This window comes from Leucopleurus acutus (genome assembly GCF_964270905.1).
Source record: "Leucopleurus acutus genome assembly, chromosome: 7".
Taxonomy (NCBI): domain Eukaryota; kingdom Metazoa; phylum Chordata; class Mammalia; order Artiodactyla; family Delphinidae; genus Leucopleurus; species Leucopleurus acutus.
The window spans coordinates 35,811,573-35,836,255 of NC_139150.1; the positions used below are offsets into that span (position 1 = coordinate 35,811,573).

Consider the following 24,683-nt stretch of genomic DNA (forward strand, 5'->3'; position numbering starts at 1 on the left):
TTTAAAAGGTTGGTACTAGCAAAGTGATTTCATACCTGTTAAAGGGTTAGAACACAATAGGAAAATCATTAGGGTACTTGTGGAGATTTTGGAGTCAGATGTACCCAGGTTTGTATCCTAGCTCTGGCACCTGGAAGCCGTGTGATATTAGGCAAGCACTTTCCCTCTATAATAGAAGCCTCAGTTTCTTCATCTGTAAAATAGGAATAACACAGACCCTACTACATGGGGTAATTGTGAGGATTAAATGGGATAATATAGGTAAAGCTCCTGCCACAGAGTAAGTGATCGATAAATGTGAGCTTTGACAAGGTCGTGAAGATTATGGTTTTTATTGTCCTGGTACCACTGGGATTCCTGCTTCCTGGGGAGTGGTAGTCATGAAGGACTTTCTGGAGGAGGAGGCATTGAAGCAAGGCAGCAGGTTGACCAGGACCCACTGCTGTCCTCACAGCAACCAGGAACTCTGTGTGAGCATCCCAGGACCACTTGTTTCCCTTTCCATGAAGGACAGACTTGCTCCCAAGGATTTTTGGCTGGACCTAGAGCTGACCATGTTAGTTAGATACCTTTGCCTTTCACATTTAGGTCTCTAATCCACCTGGAATTGATTTTTGTGTCTGGCGTAAAGATCCAATTTCTTTTTTCCCCCCTTGTTTCTGAATGGATAACTGGTTACCCTGCATTTTTTATTAGAGTTTTATCCTTCCCTGCTGATTTGTACATCACCTCTCTCATATATCAAGATTCCATATATGCATGGATCCGTTTCTGGACTTGATTCTGTTTCATTGGCCTATTTTTCTGTGCCTGTGCCAGTCCCATACTGTCTTAATTACTGCAGCTTTATAGTGATTCCTGATGTCGGGGAGGCCTGTCCCCCATCTTGTCCTACCCGGGCTGGCTTCAGGCCTGTGTTCGTCTCTGCGTGTTTCAGAATCAGCCTCTGCTGGAGACGGGTGGAGAGCCCCGGGACCTCTGGACAAGAATCCATCTCAGGGTGCCTGGGCCTGCAGTACCTCCTGGACTCACGGCTGCCATGCACCCCGCTTGGCATCTGAGCTGCCCTGGCAGTACTTTCTAATTCATTTGCAGAGAAAAGTGCCAGGAACGTGCCTGAGCCTGGGTCCCCTCTGCCTGCCACTTGCCTGGTGGCTCCTCTGGTTTCCCTCCCAGTGGCTCAGTCCTCGTCATCCTTCCCAGGATGCCTGCAAACTTCTTTCAGAAGACTGCTCGCTTCCCTGTCCCTCTCTGCCAAGGACATAACCCTGGACAGACAGGAATGTGTCCTCCACTGGCAGGGTGGTAGAGGAAACTCCCTGTGCCAATGCTTGGCACAACTAGACTCTTTGGTTTGGGTGTTTGCAGATATTTCTTTTACTGAAGATAGGCCGGGGGAGTGGGGCTTGGAAGAGATCTGTCACTCATGCCTATACCGTAGTCTGTCCTTGAGTGGGAAGACAGGTTGGCATCTTCACAACCTTGCCTGGAGACCATTCTGACAGTGGTTTGGATGCCAGGGAAATGACTCATCGCAAGCTCTGATTTCAAGAAATGGCTTAAAGAAAGGAGCATGACTCATGGGCCAAATGCACATGGTTAGTGTGGACTTGGTAAATCAGATGTGCGCACCCTACAGTTTTCAGCATACAGGTGTTTACAGGCTTCTGGAATTCAAAAACACTTGCCAACTGTGACTCATATGCTTTGATATATTGGCTTTTGGGTGGGAGTTTATGGTGAACCATCCCCTGTTGACCCTGAACAAAGCCTTCTTCCCCTTGTGCCTCAGTTTACTCATCTGTGAAATGAGGATTTGGATTGAGTGATGGCCCAAATTCCCTTTAACCCTTGTTTCTGTGATTCTGCATCTGTGGTTTAAGAGCACAGAAATCAGAAACCTTTCTTTCCGTCCTCTTGTCTACGAGACTCTTATTTCCGCCTTGCTTTTGCTTGTGGATGTCTCTGTCCTCCTCCTTGCATTGAGGAGGATGGTTGTCTCTGGCTAGCTGGGGCTGGGTAAGGGAAGCCTGCAGGCCATAAGCAAGCTAGGTTTGAATTCTTGTGCAGCTGCACTGAATCTTGTCCACCTCTTCACTTGGGGAGACTTGCTGATTCTGGATACCTGCCTTGTTCTGTCGAGCTGAATCTGCCCTCTCAATACCGGGGGTCCGTGAGCCCCCTGGGGGCCTTGGCACTGGCACGGGTTAGCTGGCTGAGCCCAGAATGTGGTGGTGGCATTTGGCTGGGGTGCTTTGCAGTCTCAGTACTGAGGTGTCTGTCTTGTTTCCTCTTTCAGACCGCCGATTATTCTACCATGGCCTCGCTGGCTGGAGGGCTGGACGACATGAAGGCCAACCTGACCAGCCCTACCCCTGCCGACATCGGGAGCAGCGTGCCGGGGCCACAGTCCTACCCCATTGTGACAGGTGAGGGCACCTGGGGCGTGGGGGGTGAGTGGCAGAGAGAGAGAGAAAGGACGTGTGTGTGACGAGGAAAGCGGCTTCTTGGTGCTTTTGGACTTGATTGGCCATCTTTGTCTTAATGAGGTTATGAGGTCCTGGAACAGGTCAGGCAGGGGACTGCTGGGGCCAGGAGTTGTGGCTTCGATGAGACATGGCTGTAGACGCTCTGATAAAGCCAAAGGAGAGCAAATGGCAAACGGACGATGGGCTGGGAGGGGGGCCAGGGAAGCCTCGTGTCAGAGGGGCTGGGTGATTTTGGGCCCCTGGAGGTGGGGCTGAGTGTTCAGAGCGCTGGGATTTAGCCCTCGCAGGAGAAAGGCAGCCCTGTTTGGCATCAGCCTGGAGGATGAGTGGGATTCCTGGCAGATTGTAGATTTCCAGGCAGAGGTGGAGTTAAGAAGGGCAGGAGGTTTAGGCTTCCTTTCTGGAAGGCTCGGGACCAGCTGCTTTAGCTGTCAGTGTAAAGATGAAGAGTTTGGGCCCTGGAGGCACACTGCTGGGTTTGAACTTGCCATTGACTAGCTATGTAAGTTATATAAGAACTCTGGGCTGTGGTTTTTAAATCTGTAATATGGTGATAGCACCCAGCCCACAGTGTTGCTGTGAGGATTAATGCTGTAAACATATGAGGTGCTTAGACTCCGGTCTAGCACGCACAAGCACCCAATACGTGTTGCGATTATTACTCCTCTCATGGTGGCTGGTCACGTCAGGCTCACTGCTGTGAAGGGGCTGGGCCAGGAGGGCGAGACAGGCAGACACCCCTCCCTGCTCCAGCAGCACCGGGATAGTTTGGACGGACAGACTCAGCCACCAGCTCCGGGAGGCTGTCCGACCACGCAGGCAGAAGGCAGTCTTGGACACTTCACATTAACAGACAGTGAGGGGCTAGGGATCACACTTTGGCCAGGGCCTTGAGGTCCAGCCTAAGGTAGCGGGATGTCCCTGTAGGTTGGTAGGCAAGACACAGGAAGTAGTGACAGAGACAAGGGGTTCTGAGAAATGTGAGTGGGCTGTAGTTGCATCAGGGCTGGATTCGGGTTAGAACTTTAGGCAGGGGTGGGGGCCGGACGAGACAGGCTCTCTCATAGCCTCATGTAGGTCCCAAGGCAGGAAGGGCCCGGCTCTGAGACTGGGGCTCGTGGGGCTCAGGCAGGAGCAGCCAGGACTCTGGTTGTAGATCTGGACACCGCGTGGAGATCAGTTAAGAGGCAAGAGTGACTTGGTCCCCTGTCTACCTGAGATGGGGCAAGAGCCTGGAGGGCTGCTGAGCCTGCAGGTGGGGGGGTGTCAGTAACGGTGCAGGGATGCGGGAGAGGAACCTCAGTCAGAATGAACTTTTCCTAACATCACAAGTGTCCCATGAATCCTCTCCCCTGGGGTCATGAGAGCCCGTGACAAGACCTCTGACAGCATCCCCATTTTACAGATGCAGAAACCGAGTCTCAGGGAGGGGCAGTGACTTGCCCAATATAAGGGGTAAAGGGGAGAGCTGGAGCCGGCCTTCAGTCTCCTGGGTCCTTATTCTTTCCAAAGAAGCACAAATAATTGGGTAGGGGGGTGCGGTAGGGTAGAAAGAAGCCTGGACTAGTTAATAATAATAATAAGTCACTTTACTGAGTAGTTACGGAGTACCAAACATTCTGGTAGGTGAACTTGTTCTACCCTTGGAGGAGCCCTGGGAGGTGCGTACTGTTATGTCACATCCACTTTGTAAACAAGGAAACGGAAGCCCAGGGCACTTAAGTAGCTTGCCAGAGATCACAGCTAGTGAGCAGCAGAGGTAAACTTGAACAGCAGAACAGCACAGTCTGCCACTCTACCACACAGATAATCTGGGGGCTAATCCTGGTGCCATCACTTCCTTGCTGTGACTTTGGATGTGTCTCTGATCTCTCAGGGCCCTTGTGAGGATCACATGAGATCCCCGAGGGGACTGCTCTGCAGAGGGAGGGTTTGTTATTAGGGTTGGGGTTCATGGGTTTAGACAGATCACAGGAAGACATATTCTACCATCTGCACAAGCCTATTTAGATGGAAAATAATCCAGTAAACACTGAGACTATAGTTGCATTTCTGAGACTCTTGTCTACTGACGTGGCAAACTGGTGGCCAGCTGCCCAAAGGGCTAATCTAGCCCACAGATATGGTTAGTTGGCCCCATGTAGGACTTCTTATAAATTTGAGTCAACATTGAAAATTTATAAATCTGGATCTCTGGCTTCCCTTGAAAAATCAGAGGATCTGGCCAGACTGGGCCATATTCCCACATGGTCGTGGTAGGCGGGGCCTTAGTGGCAGCAGCCCCTGGAGACATGGCCCCCACCCACCTGCTTTCTCATTATCTTACAAGCCTAACCTGGAAAGGAATTTGAGTTGAATACTCCTGATTTAGAAAGTTGGTGCTAAAAGCCAGCTGGGTGGTTTAGCTGTCCAGGATCTGCAGAAGGTAAGTGTGGATGTGGGCTGGGTTTTCAGGTAAACCCTTGACCAAAGACTTGTTTGTATTATGATCAATCTATTTTAAAGTCACATCACAGAGCAGAAAAAGAATATAAATATCTCAAAGTCAGAATTATGCCTAATGTTGAAATACTAAAATTACTCTAATTCTAAATATATAATACTTATATAATAGTATAAAATTATAAATATAACCATTAGCTTTCTTGTAAGTAAACAATAGCTAGCTAGAAAAATAATAGGGGAAAACATTAACAATAGCATCAAAATAAAAAAGGTAGAATGCTGAGGAATAAACTTAACTTTAAAACTCCACTAAGGAACATAAAAGAATAAATGGAGAGATATAGCTTGTTCTTAGGTAGGAAGACTCAGTATCATGAAGATGTCAGTTCCCCCGAAGTAATATATTAATTCAAAGCATTTTCAATCAAAATGCCAACTTTTTAAAACTTGTCAAAATGACACAAATACTGGATAAATAAACACTCAAGGTAGCTAGAAAAATTCTGAAATAAAGAAATGAGTAAAACATAGCATATTTTAAAATGTTATGATAAAGTTACAACAATTAAAACTGTTACTGAAAGTGAAGTAAATAGACAAATGGAACAGCATGGAGCATCCAGAAACAGATCCAAATATATGTGGGTGTTTACAGATACAACACTGCAAATCAGTGGAGAAAAGATAAATCATTCAGTTAATGGTGTAGAGACAGTTAAGCCTGTTGGATCCATACCTCGTTCTCTACGTCAAAAGAAATTCCAGGTTGATCAGAACTTTAAATTTAAAGAATGAAATCATAATAAAACTAGAAAAAAAAATAAGGGAAATTTTTTAATAAACTTCGAGTGGGGAAGGCCTTTTACAGTCTGTTCCAGGGAGGACTTCCCTGGTGGCACAGTGATTAAGAATCCGCCTGCCAATGCAGGGGACACGGGTTTGAGCTCTGGTCTTGGAAGATCCCACATGCCGCGGAGCAACTGAGCCCGTGCACCACGGCTACTGAGCCTGTATGCTGCAACTACTGAAACCCGTGCGTCTAGAGCCAGTGCTCCACAGCAAGAGAAGCTACTGCAATGAGAAACCCACACACCACAACAAAGAGTAGCCCCTGCTCACTACAACTAGAGAAAGCCTGCGTGCGGCAACGAAGACCCAATGCAGCCAAAAATAAATAAATAAATAAATTTATAAATCTGTTCCAGGGAATTCCCTGGCAGTCCAGTGGTTAGGACTTTGCGCTCTCACTGCTGAGGGCCTGGGTTCTATCCCTGGTTGGGGAACTAAGATCCCACAAGTCGTGTCATGTGGCCAAAAAAAAAAAAAGTCTGTTCCAAATACAAAAGGCAAAGAAAAATGATATAAACGACTGCTTAAAACAGAAATGTTTTATATATGTATGTAAAAACACCCAAAAAAACAAAGAATAAAATACTTTTTTAAAGTGGAGCACAGGTGACAAAAAGCTAATTTCCTTAATATATAAAGAGATTTTGAAAAATAAATAAGAAAAAAATCAGTAGAAAAAACAGGTAAACCAAATGAACAGGAAAAAATACAGATGTCCAATGGTATAGGAAAAGACATGCACTTGACTCATAGTTTTAAAACTACAAATTGAAATAATCATGAGATACTCTTTTTTTTTGGCCACACCATGCAGCTTGTGGGATCGTGGTTCCCCGACCAGGGATTAAACCCGGGCACACAGCAGTGAAAGCCCACATCATAACCACTGGACCACCAGGGAATTCCCAGGAGATACTTTAATAAAACCCATTAGCTTATCAAAGATTGAAATGTTTCTTGAGGTCCAGTGTTAGGATATGAGAAACAGATATTTCCATACACAGTCATAGGTGTATAAATCAGTGCAATCATTTTGGAAAGAAATTTGTCAATATCTGTCAATATTTTAAATGGACATACCTACTATCTAACTCAGAACTTTTATATGCACTTTAAGGACTTTATCTCAAGATATAGTCACACAGATGCACAGTGATAACCTAAATCCATATGATAATGACAGAATTATTTATAATGAAAAACAAATGGAAAAAACTCAGTGTTTATCAATAGGAGTAGGTTAAATAAATTATGGGTCCTTCCCACAATAAACTACTCTGCAACCATTAAAAAGAATTAAGTAGAGCTATCTGTGCTGACATGAATAAATGTTCAAGATATACTTTTAAGCAAATAAATGATTTGTAGAGTAATATGTTTAGTATGATTCCATTAGTGTGAAAAAATATAAAGGACATACACACAGAGGCATGGACACACATGTGTAGATCAGATGCATGCATACGAGGATTCGGGAGGAGAAGATCCCCAGCCTCTTCCCTGCTTAATGGGACCCTGTAGTGCTGTGCTGACACCGGGGTTCTCTGCTCAGTCCCACCCAGTGTCCCCTAGGGAATAACAAATATTTACATTGCCCCTTTACTCTCCTGAAATTAAGTTCATAAAAAATATAGTCTATCTTCACAAGTAATTTCAAATAAAATCAAAATAATACCCTAATTATAAGATAAAGGAGAAGTGAAAGTGAAATTGTTTATAATTAACTGCTATGTACTTTGATAAGTAAATATTTGGCATGTCTAAACTGCCAGACATAATGGAGTAGCCCAGGGCTCGCTCCATGCACAGGATCACCACGAATGCAACAATCCCGAACACAGACTTAACTGTGTTTCACATACTGTGAGTGGGATTTTACGAATAGGTGAGGAACTCTTGGCAAAGCTCCAAATAAAACAAAGTACAAGCTTTGCTCAGTTTACACAGTAGTTGCATTCCTAGAAAATTCAGTGTTTATTAAGACCATGGAAACTGCAAGTTCACATTAATATGAGAATGAAGTTCCGTTCTAGATTTAAAGAATTATAAGCAGATTTCTCTCCTACCACCTACATGAATGTTGGGCAGGACATGAAAATAGTGCAGGATAAAGGCAGATTCTTTGTTGTGTGGGACTGTTCCACCACAAGCCAATAACACCTGTCAATCATATAAAAGCCCCCAGAAAATTTCAAAACACCCTCTGGGGGCAGTTGATGATCCCAATGAGAGCTATTAGAACACCTTGAAGGAATGCCCCTGAGAGCTGTTAGGATGGGCCTTCGTGTCACCACGTGGCATTAATTTAATTCCACCTGTGCTCGTGGATGTGTTGACACAGTCCTGAACTCTTCAGGGAAGGGCTGAGTCTTCCAGCCCCACCCGTTTTCCTTCTCCCCTCCTCACAGGGTGCTCAGCTAGACTGCCAGCCTGGGGTCTAGGAAGCGGCTGGTCTGTGTACTGCTCCACCCTAGCCCTCACACTCCTGCTGCCCAGGGAGATCTCATTAGAGAATGAGTCCATGTCTCTCCATCATTTATATGCCATGTTAAATTTTAAGTTAAACTCCTGCTCTACCAGCCAGGGCCACGGTTTAGAAACTGCTCACCATTTGCAAAGCAGTGACATGGCCCGCCCATTCCTACATCTTCAGCAGTTTGGGCCTGTCCTGATTGGGACTAATTATCTGCAGGTGTATCCTTGGGCCACAGGCCTGCTGATGGGGCAGCCACTGTGCCTACCTGCCAGGGAGGACAGCAGGTGGATACCAGCAAAGGACCTGGCAGTCTTGCCCCTGGCTGTGCCCACCTGACCCTTTGCCTGGGAAAACAAAGTAACGGGACTAGCCTGTGTCCTTTCTGGCCCCTTCCCCTGAGGACCGTCTCTTTGCATCACCAGTTGGAATGGCAGGCGGAGACTGAGGGAGGCTTCTTCTGGTTAAACAACTTTGGGAAACACCTGCCTGGTGCATGACCCAGGTCCTGGGGTCTGAGGCATCCCCTGGGCACTGTCCCCTCTAAGCAACAGGGAACATACATGGGCCAGTGGATGAGCTCCCACGAAGACAGACAGATGGCTGCCGAGTCCACAAGACCACCAGCTCTGATTTGCTGGTATCCCCCAGGCTCAATGTTTGGAGTCTCTGTATCCCAAACTTGGTACCTGAAAGCAAGTAAGTCCATCCTCTTCCACCTTTCTCATCTGAGCAATAGCTGAGGGCTGAAGGAAAGAGCACTAGACCCAGGAGTCAGAGGAACAGGTTTAAGCCTGGACTTTGCCACCTAACTGTCCTATCATTCAGCCAATAGCTTGTCTTCTCTGAGCCTCAGTTTTCCTATCTATGAAATGGGGATGACAATTCCTGCCCTGCCTGCCTCCTTTGGCTGTTTCGAGGCTATAATGAGACAGTGACGGGGAAGAGTTTGAGTGCCACTAAGGGGGCATCTAAGTGTGTGTGGCCAGAAAGGAGATCTGGAATGTCTGGGATCCAGGGTTGGCTCTTTCCAGCCTCCTTTGGGGCAAATATCCGACCACAGACAGGCAGGGTGGGAGGGTCCTGCAGAGCAACTGCTCACTTCACAGTCTGAGAGACCCTGGTTCAGAGGTGGGAGGTGACCTACTCAAGGCCACATCCAGTGAGTTAGAGCTGGATCTGGGACTTATCCAGGGCCCTGGCTTCCACAGCCTGCTGCCAATATGTGGTTGGATGGACTAAAAAAAAATCCCAGTTTAAATTTCCAGAAGGCATTTCTTTTAGCATATGACTGAGAATGTCAGCAGCAAAGCCAGACTGCCTGGCCTTGAAGCCCAGCTTCTCCGTATTCTAGCTGCGTGACCTTGGGCACATTACTAGCCTCCATGCCCAAGGTCCCCATCTGTAAAATGGGCCCCAAGATAGCACTCCCTCACAGGTTCCCTGTAAGGATTTCATGCTTGGTCCACGCAGTCTTGGCCTGGTGCTTGGCACATGGTAAACACTTAACGAATGGTAGCTATTAGTATGTTCCAGGCCTTTCTGAACGACCGTTTGCTTATCTCTCTGTGGGGAGCACCTCCTTTGACCTGTTTTTTATGAGACTTTTTTTTTTTTTTTCGTTATGCGGGACTCTCACTGTTGTGGCCTCTCCCGTTGCGGAGCACAGGCTCTGGACGCGCAGGCTCAGCGGCCATGGCTCACGGGCCCAGCCGCTACGCGGCATGTGGGATCTTCTCGGACCGGGGCACTAACCCATGTCCTCTGCATCGGCAGGCGGACTCTCAACCACTGCGCCACCAGGGAAGCCCGGGAAATGCCTTTTAACTGTATAAATGAATGAGTGAATGAGGTGCTGAGAGGACGGGGCCATTTCTCAGTTCTTTCTCTGCTGCCAGTTGGGCCCAGCCCATAATCAGGCCTCAGGGACTCTGGAAGTTAGTGGAAACTTCGAGGTTGGGTAGCCCGACCCATCACCCAACACTGGGATCTATTCTATATCAGGACTTGGTTACCTCTAGTGATGGGGATTTCACTAGCTCAAAGGCAAAGAATCTTGAAACAGGACTTACCTGAAGCTGCTCTCCATTGAAGTGATTTCCTTTCCCACTGGCAAGCCAGAGCTGAACTGTCAGCAGTGTCTGAGCCGGCATCTGTGCTATGAACTCAGACCCAGGCACTGGCATTCTGGGTCCTCAGGGTCCAGCCCAAATAGTGCTTTTAAAACTAAAAAAAAAAAATCAGAGCCCACATTTTACAGATCAGAGGAAGACAACCCAAATGTCCATGAGAAGGGGACTGTTCAATAAAGAAGAGCTCAACCGTAAGATGGAATACTGTGCAGCTGCAGGAAAGAATGAGGAGGCGCTTTACGTCTTGATTGGGAAGATCTTGGAGATATATTATTCATGAAAAGAAGCAAGAATAATATATACAGAATGCTACCTTTTGTGTAAAGAAGGGAGGGGCAATGGGAATGTGTATTTGTTCACACAAGCATACAGAAGTTCTGGAAGGATACTCAGTAACCACGTTTGGGCATAGATGATGAAGTGGGTGTAGGAAGAGGACTTCTTACTGAATATCATCTACATTTTAAATTTTTTGAACGTTATATATATATTAATGTATCACTATCAAAAATTTAAATTTAAAAGTTCCTTTAAAACTAAGAGATTTCACGTAAAGGCTAAAATGTCTAACTTGTTTTGAAAAATTGGAAGACTGTCCACCAGAGTCCACATTCCCATGTGGCCACACTAAGGGAGCGTTGAGAAGGGGCCATCCCTTTACATCAGCCGTACTCTCCTGTTTGTCCCAGACTCCACCTGGCCAGCTTCACTCACTGTCCTTGCCTGCTGCTCCCTGTGAGTCTTCAACCTGCCCCAGCCCCTCCTTCCTGTCTCCTCTGACACCTATTCCTGCCCAATAGAAACCCAGGCCAGGAAGGGCTGACCACAGGCTGTCCAACTGGCCTTGCCTGTCCCTGACCTCAGGCCTTTGCTCACGCTGTTCTGTCTGCCTGGAACGGCTTTCCCCAGATATCAGCTCAGTGTTATAAGCCATCCAGTGGGGAGGGCCTGGAGTGCCGAGTGCAAGGTTTTCCAGAATGTGTGACAATTAGGCATTTCAGCCCGGTGCAGTGATGTCACACTCTGTCCAAACTAAATGTTGTGAACCTGCTTCAGGGGAGCACAAACAGAGAGAAAACTCAGCACCCAAGATTGGAACTTTCCCCAGAAAAACAAGGCTATTTGCATTCCAGAAAGATTCAAGGTGAATCCAATTGGGGATTAAAGTATTAAATAGACTCACAGTTATAGATTCTAGAGAAATCTAGAATTTTGCAGTCTAAATGTTTGGAAGGATACTCAGAGGTTCAGAGAAGCCAGAGGTCTGATCATTTTAAAACCCAAATGAAATTCAAGCATCTCTGTAATTAAAATGGACATCAAAGGAAAATATGATTTGCTTTCAGGTTAGCACAGTGTTCCTAAGAACTATTTGTTGAATAAATGAATTAATGTTTGTGTAAGGAGCAGTGTCAATTAAAAAAAATAATTTCAGGGGAAAGTACTCCAGTTATTTCTGACCTTGTATTTTGTAGGATAAAAATTAACAAAGGTGGATGGCCATCCTGGTAATGCACTCATAGATTTTTACACTTGCGGGCAGCTTGGAAGCCGACCTTTCCAAATAGCCTTCGAGCAGGTCTCTGGGCCTCCAGCTTCCCAGCTGACCCTGCTGTGATCCATCTTCTTAAAATAGCGATTTCATTAGCTCGTCCTCCTGGTCAGAGATCTCCACTGCCTTGCCATTATCTGCAGGAGAAGACACACCAAACTGTAGCTCCTGGCAATTAGCAGAGCAGTTGCCATTCATCATTCCTTCATTCTCTCATTCACTCACTCACCTCTCCATCAAAACCCAGCTCCTCCTTCACATCAGACCTTAGCCTAGGCTGGGTCTTGTGGCTGTAGGGTCTCTGCCCTCAACATACCCATAATTTGATGAGGGAGGTAAATGTGGATACATGTACAGGGCAAAACAAAACAAAAAAGAAAGAGAAATAACAAGGAGAAGCCAAGTGCTTTTGAAGGCGTGGAGGAGGGAACTATTGCTTCTCTTTGACTGTGGGGTTTGAGAACATTTTGTGGGAGACCACATGGAAGCTGCTCTTGGGGAGCCACGAACTCTTGGTTTCTCTGCTCTGAAGCTTGGTCTAGTCTGTTGCAATACCCCCAGCTTTACTAATCCCTTTTAAATCACAAAGGAATACGTGCTCATTGTAAAATAAATTCGAATGGTACGGAAGTATATGTAAACATGTGACTGTATCCCTTCACCCCGTTCCTAGCCTGTTCTATTGTCAGCAGAGTTGATGGTTTGGTAAATATCCTTCCAGAACCTTTTCTATGCATATAAAATGGTATCAGATTACACACATATAGTTCATTTCCTACAAAGGGGTTTTTGCTCTTCATACTGTTGGTCAGTTTTTTAAAAATTTTGTTTCATGCTTTATGGACACCCAACATGTTGGTAGGTCCAGAACTTCCATCCTTTCTAATGTTCTGGATGAACCATAATGAACTCTTCTCTAGTAGTATGGGCTAAGGAATTCCTACCTCAGAGCTAAGGGGTGAATCCCTCTCAGTATTTGATACCTGGGCTGCAGACAGAGAAGGACAGGGTCCAGGAAGGGAAGCGGGACGGGAACCTTGGCATCCACGGGCAGCCCAGGACTGTCAGCTTAGAGACAGCAGACTGGGGGCCTGGCTGCTGCCTCCCACGTGCTCAGGGGTATGGGAGGAGGAGATGTGGCTGCTCTGAGCTCATCAGGGGAAGCCACAGGGAGGCAAGCTGTAGCTGAGTGTAAAGAAGAATTTTTTTTTAACAGTTTCATCTCTCTGAAGCTGGAATAGGCTGCTTCTGGAGATAATAACAGTGATAGCTAATGTTTACTGAGCATGTGTTATGTGCTTTGGTTCATTTCACCCCTTACTCTATGAAACTAGGTACTATTTTTGTCCCAACTAACAGTTAAAAAGAAATTGCCTGAGTTCACACAGCAGTAAGTAGCAGAGCTGGTTTTCTCCTAACCCCTGTACTGTACTGCCTCTGGTGGTAATAAGCTCCACATCATCAGAGGTATCCAAGCAGAGCTCTTTCACATTCACCTGCAGCACAGTTAGACTGGCGGCCCCTGGGGTCTGTGGAAGCTGATCAAACTGTAGAATCTCTTGTATAGTCTCTGGAGCCAGACTGCCTATCTTTGGGTCTCAACTCTTATCCCACTTATGAATGGGTGACCTCAGTTGCAACTATGTGTATGTGCCTCAGTTTGCCCACCTATAAAATGGGAATAGAAACTTGTTACATGGATTAAATGAGTTAATATTTCAGAAGCACTCAAAACTCTGTCTGGAACATGGTAAGTGCTAAATAAGTGTTGTTTAAAACATCTGGAGCTCAGGAAAGCAGCCTAAGCCAGAGAGCCAGGTTTAGGGGTCCTCCACAGCAAGGGGATGGAGAAGGAGCTCGCCAGGGTTGGGATCTGTCCAGCGTGGAGCAGGCCTGATGGCTCCCTGTTCTGGATGTTCCACTGTCCTCCTGTATTAGTTTCCAGTTGCTGCTGTAACAATTTACGATGAACTTCACGGCTTAAAACAACACAAATTTATTATCTTACAGTTCTAGAGGTCAGAAGTCCTAAAATCAAGGGTGTATTCCTTCTGAAGTCTCTAGGGGAGAATCCATTTCCTTGCCTTTTTCAGCTTTTAAAAAAAAAATTAATTTATTTATTTATTTTTGGCTGTGTTGGGTCTTTGTTGCTGTGCACGGGCTTCTCATTATGGTGGTTTCTCTTTGTTGCGGAGCACGGGCTCTAGGCATACAGGCTTCAGTAGTTGTGGCGCACGGGCTTAGTTGCTCCACGGTATGTGGGATCTTCCCGGACCAGGGCTCGAACCTGTGTCCCCTGCATTGGCAGGCACATTCTTAACCACTGCACCACCAGGGAAGTCCTTTTCCAGATTCTTGAGGCTGCCCACGTTCCCTGGCTTGTGGCCCTTTCCTTTGTCTTCAGAGACAGCAGGGTATCATCTTTTGTCCTCTTTGACCTCTGCTTCTGTTGTCACATCTCTCTGGGACTCTGACCTTCCTGCCTGTCCCTTATAGGGACTCTTGGTGATTATATTGAGCTCACCCGGATAATCCAGGATTGTCTCCACGTCTCAGAAATCCTAGATTTAATTACATCTGCGAAGTCCCCTTTGCTTTGTAAGGTGACATATTCACAGGCTTTGGGGGCCATGATTCTGTCTACCACACCTCCCCGGTGCCCACTATAAAGGTCTCCTTGAGGACTCTGCATCCCCTTGTATCCCGGGAGAACCATGATCTGGGAGGGGATCGGCACCTTTTTTGCTGTATCTGCCTGACTTCTCCCCACCACCTTTGTGAGCACTGGCTGGTCCTCACTGTGTCTCCTCCATCTGCCCCAGTATTGTGACAATCGTGCCCTCCCCAGGTACCTAGGGTCAAGAGACTGGAATATTGGTGCTCCTTGGAGATCATTCGCATCACTCCCTCATTGAGCAGATGGAGACACGGAGGACTGAGAACTCAAGTTCTCCCCACATGAGACAGCTCCAGAACCCACGTCTCTTGGCTCCCCCTCCTTGCCAGACCCAGCCTTCCAGAACAGAACTTTCCCCCTCTTCTGTCCTCATTTTTCAGCCTGACTGGTCCACTGCCATGCACTGGGTTCTATGCCTGATGGAATCCTTTATTCAGGCCTTTTTATCACCTTCCAACTCAATGACACCCAGTCCTGACTCCAAGCCTTTGCTTCTGCTGGTTCCTCTGCTTAGGATGCTCCTGTCATTTGCCCAGAGGTGACGGTAGTCTGCTGAGAAAGGAGGAGCAATGGGCTGACTTGGATCAGGATCACAGATCTTCATTCCAGCTCTGCCATAACTCCCTGGCAGAGGAGTTTGGGACACGCTTTCTCTCTCTGAGCCTCTGTTTTCACATCTGCCCAATGGGAATTTATCATCCTGGCTCATCCTCTCCTTGCAGTACTTCAGTGAAGTGTACGTGAGCTGTAAGAAGCTATAGCCTTTCTTTTGACCTGACTGTGCCAGGTGCTCAGGTCCTGTGTCCCCAGCAGGGGGGTGAGTGTGACCTGGTGCAGGGCTTTGCCTGTGAAAGGCTCTCACGACACCTGCTGAGGGCTGAGGAACCAGCAGGGCTGCCAGTCTCTGTCCATGTGACTTCAGGGCATGTCTCCAGGGAGCAGTCCTCAAGCGCCGCCTCCTTCAGGAAGCCCTCCCCAATTACCCCACAGTCAGAGTGATATCCCCCCTCTGGGCCCTGGATCAGCCTACTTGTTATCCCATTGTGCCTTGACTTATGATTCTTTGTGTGCAGCCTGACTTTATCCTTAGACTATGAGGTTCTGAATTGTCTTCTGCCTACCATGGGGCATGGAACATTGTAGGTACTCGGGAAGTGTTTGTTGAATGGATGGATGGATGGATGAACAAGTGAGCTGTCTAATACGTTGGGTTCCTACTAATCACCCCAAACCGTACCAATCTAGGTTATTATCAAGGTTATTGATATGATTCACACACTCACACACACATCTTTGATGAGCAAAAGGGACATTTGAATGCAGGTATTATGACAATTATTATTTCTCTCCAAATGCATTAGCTTCTACTGGTTTGTAGCCTTTTTTTTCCCCACCAATGTTCACAGCCCAGAAAAAAAAATCTCTCTCTAATTTATCTCTATTAGCTTTTATTTTCATTACCCAAGAGGCTATAGAACGTCTACTCCCACCCCTAGATCTTCTATAAATGTTTGGTAAGGCTGGTTTTGGCACGAGTCCTTAGGGGGCACCTGCTGCCTGTCCACACTTTCCCATCCAGAGGAGTGTTTGCCTTTCTGGAGCCACGAGCTCCTTTTGTAACCCTCTGTTAACCCAGGTCCAGGATGGTGTCACATGCCCACCTCAAGGATAGGGTGGTCAAATAGCCTGTTTGGAGGGTTGACCTCTGGAGTGGGGACTAAGGTAAGGGCTCTTTCCCCAGAGCTGGTCTCAATCCTGAATAAGATCTAGTAAGGCAAGAGTCACCAGCAGGAGTGATAACTACTACTTGCCTCCCACTCACCAGGCAACAGACATTGTTCTAAGCACGTTCCACGTGTTAACTTGTCTAATCTGCAAAACAACACTGTGAGAAAGTTAGTTTTATTATCCCCATTTTACTGATGCCAAAACTGAGGCACAGCAGAGCACAGCAACTTGCTCAAGGTCACACACCTCCTAAGTAGTGGAGCCAGGTTTCAAACGCATACTGTCAGATTCCAGAGGCCACACACCTGACCATTGTGCCACACTGCTCCTCGCCAACCTGCTGTGCCAGGGGCAGTCAGGCAATCTGGCCAGAGGAGGTCCGAGTCGGGCAGAGCCCAATTTAGAGAACAGACCACAAACAAGGCTGTTGAGTAGATCAGGGCCATGCATGGGGGGCACGTGTGACATGGCTTGTCTTGATCCCGGGTGCTATCTGGTTGAAGAGCATTGGGCTGACTCTCCCTCCAATAACCAGCACCGTGTAGGTCAGCCTGCACCCAGGCAGACCTCAGCAGCACAGTAGGCCCTCAGGGAAGGTCCGTTGAGTGGATGGGCAGATGACAGTGGCACTTCCAGCAACTCCCCACCTAGACCCAGTTGCTCTTTTGTTGTTTTGTTTTCAGGAAAGAAAGCAAAAGAAAAATAATGGTCACTGCTTTCCTTAAACAGACTTTCTTCCTCTCCCCCTGGACAAGTGCCCGTGGGGAGGGTCAAGCCAGTTCAGCCCTGGTTCTCTTCAGGAAGAAGTCAGCTAAAGCAACAGCTCTTCACACAACACCCAGCACAGCTTCCTGCTTTCTCGTCCTCTATTGCCCTGCCTGCCTGAGAGCAAAACAGACATTAAGCAACAGTCCAGGTGGTCAGGGGTGGGAAGCCTTGGCCCAGGTGCTTGGGCAGCCCGGCAGGGATCCACCGCGGGGTGGCAGGGAGGACACTGGGGTGGGTGATCAGGCCCCGCTGGGCTGTCCTGGTCCTCACGCTGAGAGCGGGCTGGGGTGGGAGGGCTCGCCTGATTGACCGGGGCCTTGGGGTGTATGTCCTCTCTTGGAATCCTGGGATGGAAGCATCATGGTCAAGGTGGCTGGGTTTGGGGAGGGGCAGGGGTGGCAGAGGGTGCCCTGAGGGGCTCTGAGCAGTGTCTCTTTCCCAGCTGGCCCGGCAGTGTTTCGGTGTCTTTCACAACAAGTAGTGTCAGCCCTGGATAATTATTCAAAAGGTGTTGCCAAAAGGAAGACCCTAGCTGTCACGAATAGCCATCTGTGCCAATATGGGGGTAGATTACAAAAGGTACCTGTGGTTTTATTATTATCTTTAAATCTCTTTTGTATAATGAGGCTGATGGAGTAAAAGATTCCCACAGAGCTCAGCCTGGAGCCACGGAGCCCAGAGTAGGGCTCCCTGGCCTCCCTCCTCTGGTTCTGCAGCCCGGGTCAGCTGGCTCCTACCCCAAGGCTCCCAGGGTCTGGTCTTACGGGCCCGGCCTCTGGGCTGCCTGGAGCTCGCCCAGAGACTGCGCGGCTTCTCTGTGGGCTGAGCACACCTCCGGCAGGGACTGGCCCTGCCCATGTCCCCGCCCCCAGAGGAATCCCTTCTTTGACCTTTGTAATTATTCCTGTTCAATCTTCCTTCATGTTTTTTCCTTCCCCTTTTCAAGGTGCTCAACTCCTGCGCTCCCTACAGTGTATTAAGGATGTGAGTGAAATTGATGACTGGGATGTCTCAGGTCTTTATGATGATGAATGACTTTCACTGCCAAAGCTTTTATTGTCTGTGATTTGGGAAGAAGGGGGAACTGATATATCAAGGCTGCCTGTCACACCATTTAATACAGTTATAAATCCTGACGTCACTAACTGGTGGTCAGGAGCTGGAGAATTCCACCAGCCGCCGCTTTGCTGAGCCTTTATGGATTTTTTTCCCTCTCGACTTTCTTTGCTTGACTGTCACAGTTGTGTTTTGGGAGGGGGGATGGGAACAGCTGGATGGTGACTTTAAAAATCTCAGGGGCAATCTGGTCCAGGGGAGAAAGTGGGAGGCCTCCCCACTCTAAAGTAAGGGGAAATGGCAGGCCTTTGATTCTAAGGTGAGCAAAGAAATTGTTCAGTGAAACCAATTCCTAAAAGTATGCTAATAACTTCTTGCCTGTGCACCACCCTTTACAGTTTACGGATTGATTTTAACAGCTGTTATTTTTCATATCTTCCTTCCATCCTTTGGGGGTGGGGGGGGTGGCAGGGAGAGACTTGAGCCCCATTTTGCAGAAGAGGAAACTGAGTCTCGGCAAGGTGAAGCGACTTGGCCAAGGTTATGCCACACCAGGCAAATGCAGAGGGCAACTCCCTGGATGAAGCGACAGAGCATCACTGTTAGGGATGGTGGTGTCAGACAAGGCAGGGTATCAGACAGCCCTGGGTTGCAATCCTAGACTCTACTGTCTAGCTGCCGGTCATGGGATGGTCACTTCAACTTTATAACCCTCAGTTTCCTCGCCTGGAAATGAGAATAACACTCTCCTCATAAGCCTGTTATGAAGATTCAATGAGATAATGCATGGAAGAGTCTTAGCAAGGTTCTGCCCCCATCAAAAGTGCCCAATAAATGTTTTTAAAAGATGGAACTACCATGAGAGAAGCACGTGGTAGATGTCACAGGAGCAGAGGAGGGCCACCTATGCCTTCCTGAGCTTGTGTGGGGAGGTGGCCAAGGAAGGCTTCCTGCAGGAGGTGACATTGGAGTTGATTGGAATGAGTAGGAATTAGCCAGGCTCGGGAGGGCGGATGAGGAACATACCAGGCAGAGGGAACAAGTGAGAGAGGCAGGAACAGCACCAGGTGGGTGAGGAAGAGCCAGCAGCCCCAGGAGTGGCGAGTTGTGCAGCTGAAGATGAGAAAAGGTCAGACCACAGAGGCTTCTGAGGACTTGGGATCGTAACCTCTGGATTCTGGGGCTCCTTGAGGGGTTTTAAGTAGGGGGCGGCATCTTCCAAGAACTCTCTCTGGGGACTTGACAGAGGGTGAACGTAGTGTGGACGAGACCAGCAAGAAGACTGAACTCATCGAAGACGGGTGTAAAAGTCCAGGAGAGAAAGGAGGAGGACCTGCACCGAGGCCGTGGATACGAGTATGGAGGAAAAATTCTGAGGGGTAGAATTGGCGATAGTCAGATGTAGGGGATAGGTGAGACACGGAAGTCAAGGATGGCTCCCCTGGTTGGAGTTTGGGGGACTGGGTGGATAATGGAGCCACCAGCTGAGACAAAGATGACAGGAAGAAGAGCTGGTTTGGATATTTTCTGGTGGCCCAGGGACGCCCAGGTGGAAACGTCCAGAGGGTGATGGAGGAAGGGTTAGGGCTGGCGATACCAATTTGGAAGTCATGAGCATGGAGGAGATGGGTCACCTAGTGAAGATGCATAGATAGAAAGGCCTGAGAGCAGCAGAGCTCTAGGAAGAAACCGGAGCACAAGGATGGCTAGAGAGAAGAGGCCATGGAGAAGTCTGGGAAGAGGTGATTGGTGAAGAACAAAGCAGACCATGAATGCGCTCCATCTGGGAGCCTAGAGCCGTCACAGCCCTGAGGTGGGAACAACAGAATTCTCTCTGGCTGCTTAAGTAGAACTTAAGACTCTCAAGAGGCCCACAGAACCAGGCTTGGAGGCTTCACAGCCAGGAACCACACCTGAACCACACCTGAAACAGCACAGAACTGGTCTTGTGGAAACGCCACACCTTGGCCTGTGGACACAGAGCCCTCAGCTCACGTTGCTGTCACTGGATACCAGAAGTCACCAGTAGAACCTCTATCCCACAGGCACCTACGTCTCTGCGTCACTTGCCTCTAGACTAACGACTCACACACGTGTGTCTACTGGACGGAGCCAGGATGGCGCCTGTGCTCCAGCTGCAAGGGAGGCTGGGAGGTCAAGCTCCTGACTTCTGCTGTGAGGAGCCTAAACTCTTAAGGTGGAAAATTCCCAAAACAAAAGAAGGGGGCTTCCCTGGTGGTGCAGTGGTTACGAATCCGCCTGCCAATGCAGGGGACACGGGTTCGAGCCGTGGTCCGGGAAGATGCCACATGCCACGGAGCAACTAACCCCGTGTGCCACAGCTACTGAGCCCAAGTGCCACAACTACTGAGCCCAAGTGCCACAACTACTGAAGCCCGCGCGCCTAGAGCCCGTGCTCTGCAACAAGAGAAGCCACTGCAATGAGAAGCCCGCGCACCGCAACGAAGAGTAGCCCCCCGTTGACCCAGCTAGAGAAAAGCCCGCACACAGCAAGGAAGACCCAACACAGCCAAAAATAAAATAAATAAATTTAATAGAAAAAAAAGACTGTGATAAAATGTATTAAAAAACCCCAAAAAACAAAAGAAGGGTGTTCAATGGTGTGAGTTGGCCAAAGATGTTTGAAGAATTAGGGAGCAAGCAAAGAGATCCAAGCTAGCAGGACTGAGAAGCACCATGGCTTTGGCGGTTAGGAGGGTCTTGTTCTTTGAGTCATTTATTGACTACAGTCAACCCCTCCCATAGGATTTGAGGCATCGTTAAATTCAGACCCAAGGACGTCTGCACACAGGTCAGAAAGCACCCAAAGAGTGGGGGAAGTGACTGTACTGGTCACCAGGAAAGCGCTAGAGAGAAGCTGCAGTGGGCCCTGGAGCCTGGAGGTGGGGTTGGGCTGTTTCTCCAGGATTTGATGACTCTTGCTGAGTAACTGGACTAAAGAGTAAGGGAGAGGGAAGAAGCAAGGACCCAGTGGCCCAGTCCCAGCCCCAGGGAGTTCTGGGGGTGGCTAGAGGCACTTCCCTTTGCTAGAACTGAGCTTTGGCTGGCGGCTTTTCTCCAGTGGGCATGATGGAAAGTTATCACCCGTTGGTCTCAAAGAGAAAGCTTCCTGTTCTTAAGGACACAGACTCCCAGTACCTGACATAGGGCTTGGCCTAGAAGAAAGGCCTGGAAAGGTTTTCTGAATGAATGAATGAACCAGTAAGCATTTCTTTGGCTCCAGCTGAGCACCGCGCCGCCTCCACGGGAAAACAGATGAATGAGTGGGACACCGTCCCTGCCCTGGAAGGGTTCAGTCTTGTGTCTTCTACGGACAGCCATCCTGGGCAGCCTGATGAGCGCTGTGACGTGGAGCGCGCACAGGGGTTCTGAGAGGACTAATGGGTGGGCAGGGCGGGGCGGGGCGGGGCATCTGAGAAGGTTTTCCACAGGAGGTGACGTGGGTGGTGTTTGCCCAGAGCTGCCAAGGCAGAGCAGCAACATTGCTGAGGTTTGGAGGCGGCTGGGGGAAAGCAAGCCATTTGGGACTGGAGCCGGGGCTGTGGAGCTGGAGGCTCCACTCCTCCAGCAGGAACAGAGGACAGCGAGGAGTCTGGACTTGATGCTGGGGTGGTGGGGGTGAGGAGTGCAGGGTCCGTCTGCAGAGGGGCTGGGGTCCTGGAGGAGGCTGGAGCCGGGCAGGGAGACAGTTGAGCGGTGGGTGGTGACAGGCGTCTGCGCTGGGGCCTGAGCTGGCCGTGGATGCGCAGGGGCTGTGACTTGGTGATACCTCCCCCAACGCCCACCCAGGGGCACCGGTGGGAGAGGCTGGGCCGTGGGTGCCAGGGTGTCTAGGACGGGACTTCTTGGTCAGGGGCGCCCTCATGATGCCACTCAAGACAGTGGAGACACGCGGGCTGCCTCCTGCTGGTGTGTGGAGCGCAGGCAAACCACATGAGATCCCATCTCTCTCCTAATGTGCACCCGAGGACAAAATTAGATTGAGAAGTAAATGGAGCCGAAAATTTCTAAAGCATTTCCCGTCAAGAAGCTGTGTGATTGCGCGTTTTAATTCTCCCAGCCCTCCTGCACGGTGAGGTTCATTTTGGTGGGGACGGCCGAAGCAGAAGGAGCTCGTGATGGGAGGGGAACCTGGGGCCTGGGCAGGAGGGGATGGGAGAGACCTTCGACCACGTGCTGGCCATGAGTCCAAGCTCCACGATGACCTGGTTTAGACCTCAAATAAACCTGTGAAATGGGTATTATATCCCATTTTGTAGACAAGGAAACTGAGTGGCAGAAATTAGGGAACCTGCTGAGACCACATAAATAGTGCTTGGTTGCCGGGGGCAGCAAACCCCGGCCCTCCGGACTTTAAAACTCAAGCTGGTGCCACATTGGGTTGTATGTTTGAATGTTTCCATTTTTTCACCAGAAGGGGCTCTGGCTTCTTCCTCCCTGTCATTCTCATTTCCTCCATCTCTCCTTCCTCCATTTCCAAAGCCCAGGAACCCTGGGAGGCAGGGCAAAGGGTATATCCCCATTCTGTGGATTTGGAAAGCGAGGCTCACGGAAGTGCAGTCATTTGTTGGTAGCACAGAGGGAAGAAGCCAGTGGCACATTCTGGGAAGTCTGATTCTTGTGTGTGTTCCCCTACCTGGTCCTGTCCGGCAGGTTCAATAAATATAAAGATGTGACAAAAATCACGCACACACACACACGCGCACACACACAAATCGCACGGCAGGTTTAGATACAAATGGGCAGGAGCCTGGCTTGTTCTCCAGTGCCCACACCTGTTTGGATCAGGCGCTGTGGGAGCCGGAGGGCCTGGGCCTACTGTGTGAGGCAGTCTGGGAAAGGCCTCGCCCTCAAAGGGGCTTCTTCATTCACCTGCAGTACATAGGCAATTAGTGATTTTCCAACAATTAAGTTTTTTATTTTTGTTTTGTTTTGTTTTAGTTTTTGTCAAGAAAACTTTTGTTCAGATGAAATCTTCCTGGGAAGCCTTTATGTAAACAGTCAGAATTGAGGTTCAGTGGTTGAGAGGGTGGCCATCCCAGAGGCCCCCCGAGGTGCCCCAGGAAGCCCCAGGGAACACAGCTGGAACCCCTGCCTGGTCGACCTTTCGTGTCCTTTGGGCTCTGGTGCTCTCCAGTTCCAAAGTGGCTTTCAAGACAGTGTGAAGGCTACTCACACAGCGTGTGTGTTCTCTTCTCAGCCTCGCTCTCGGTGCCACAGCTGGGACCTGATCCTCCTACCTTACACCCCAGATGCCCACCCACCTCACCCCAACTTCTGCCTGTGCCTGAGGAGACTCAGACCAGTCCCAAGCACGCTGCCCCTCGAGGCTCATTCACTGGCATGACGGGACCCACCAGTACTGCCCACCGGCCCTGACTCAGCCCGAACCCTGTTCCCGATCCCCCTGGAGGAACCTTACCCACTGAGACCCAGTTCCAGTCCTGCCGCCTACAGGAAGCCTGCTGTCCAATTACAGGAACTGAATCTCAGGGCTGCTCTTTGCTGCATGTGGGATCTTTGCTACTCTGAGCCTCTCTGAGCCTCGGTTTCCCCAGCTGTGGTCACTGAAATGGTGAATAACTGGCAAATTGAACCCAGGCTCGATGGACTCGTGCACTTGTCCCCACGTGATGCCCCTGCTCAGTAGGGCCCGTTCCGTGTTGCACGAAGCACTCTCACTTCTGTGATCCCATTTGGGTCTCCTGATGCCCAGGAGAGGGGCAGGGCACGGGCAATCCCGGAACTGGCAATGGCTTGCAAAGAAGAGCCCAAGCTACGCTGGGCTTCTCAGAAGCCCCGGCACCTGACTCGGCCTCTCTGGGAGGGGAGTGCTGGGGGGGGCTGGGCTGGTGCCTCAGCAGCCTGCAGCGCAGGCCAGCGGCACAATTTAATGCGTGTTCTCTGCAGCACATTAACTTGCCGTGTACCCTGGGAGGTGCCTCTGCGGGGTGGGCTTGGTTTTCCGCGGCAAGCAGCACACCTGCCCAGCCTGCGTCTCGTGTGGGCCCCCTCAGTGGTGGTTTCCAATCTTGCTGTGTGGTTTGGGGAAACAATTGGAGGGAGAGGGTGTCATCTGGTTCGGCTCTGTTGGTTCTGGGCCCATATCTCGTGACATCCCCCGGCCTGTTACCCTCTAGACCAGAAGTGGATGGGCCAAGGCACTGATTTAGGATTTGTGACAGGCCTTGGTCCCTTTTCAAGAGATCAGAAGCCTATCTGAGGCTTTTCTGACTTCGACATGTACCTATTGACTATTTCTTAAAATAAATGGGCTGTCAGCCCGACGTGGAAGGAGGCTGAGAACCTGATAATACACATTCCTCAGGTCTCTACCATTGTCTGATCTCCTCCCAGGTGGGTGGCCTGGGATCGGGACTCTGGGTTCACAGATGAGAATGTTCAGAGAGGGGAGGATCTGCCTGAAGGCCCAGTAGGACGTGGAGGGCGTTCTGACTCCCAGTCCAGGGCTTTTACACTCGGTCCTCAAGCC

The 24,683-nt window shown here is 49.2% G+C and overlaps 1 protein-coding gene across 8 annotated transcripts in view; it reads left to right on the forward strand.

Moving 5' to 3' along the window:
- Positions 1-24,683, forward strand: part of PAX5 (paired box 5) — a gene marked incomplete at both ends in the record, with an annotated part of 184,727 nt that overhangs the window by 102,519 nt on the left and 57,525 nt on the right. For all 8 annotated transcript variants that reach the window (XM_082843227.1, XM_082843229.1, XM_082843230.1 and 5 more), the window contains one exon: positions 2,300-2,429. In XM_082843227.1, the coding sequence (XP_082699353.1) occupies positions 2,300-2,429 (130 nt within the window). The remainder of the gene's footprint in view (positions 1-2,299; positions 2,430-24,683) is intronic.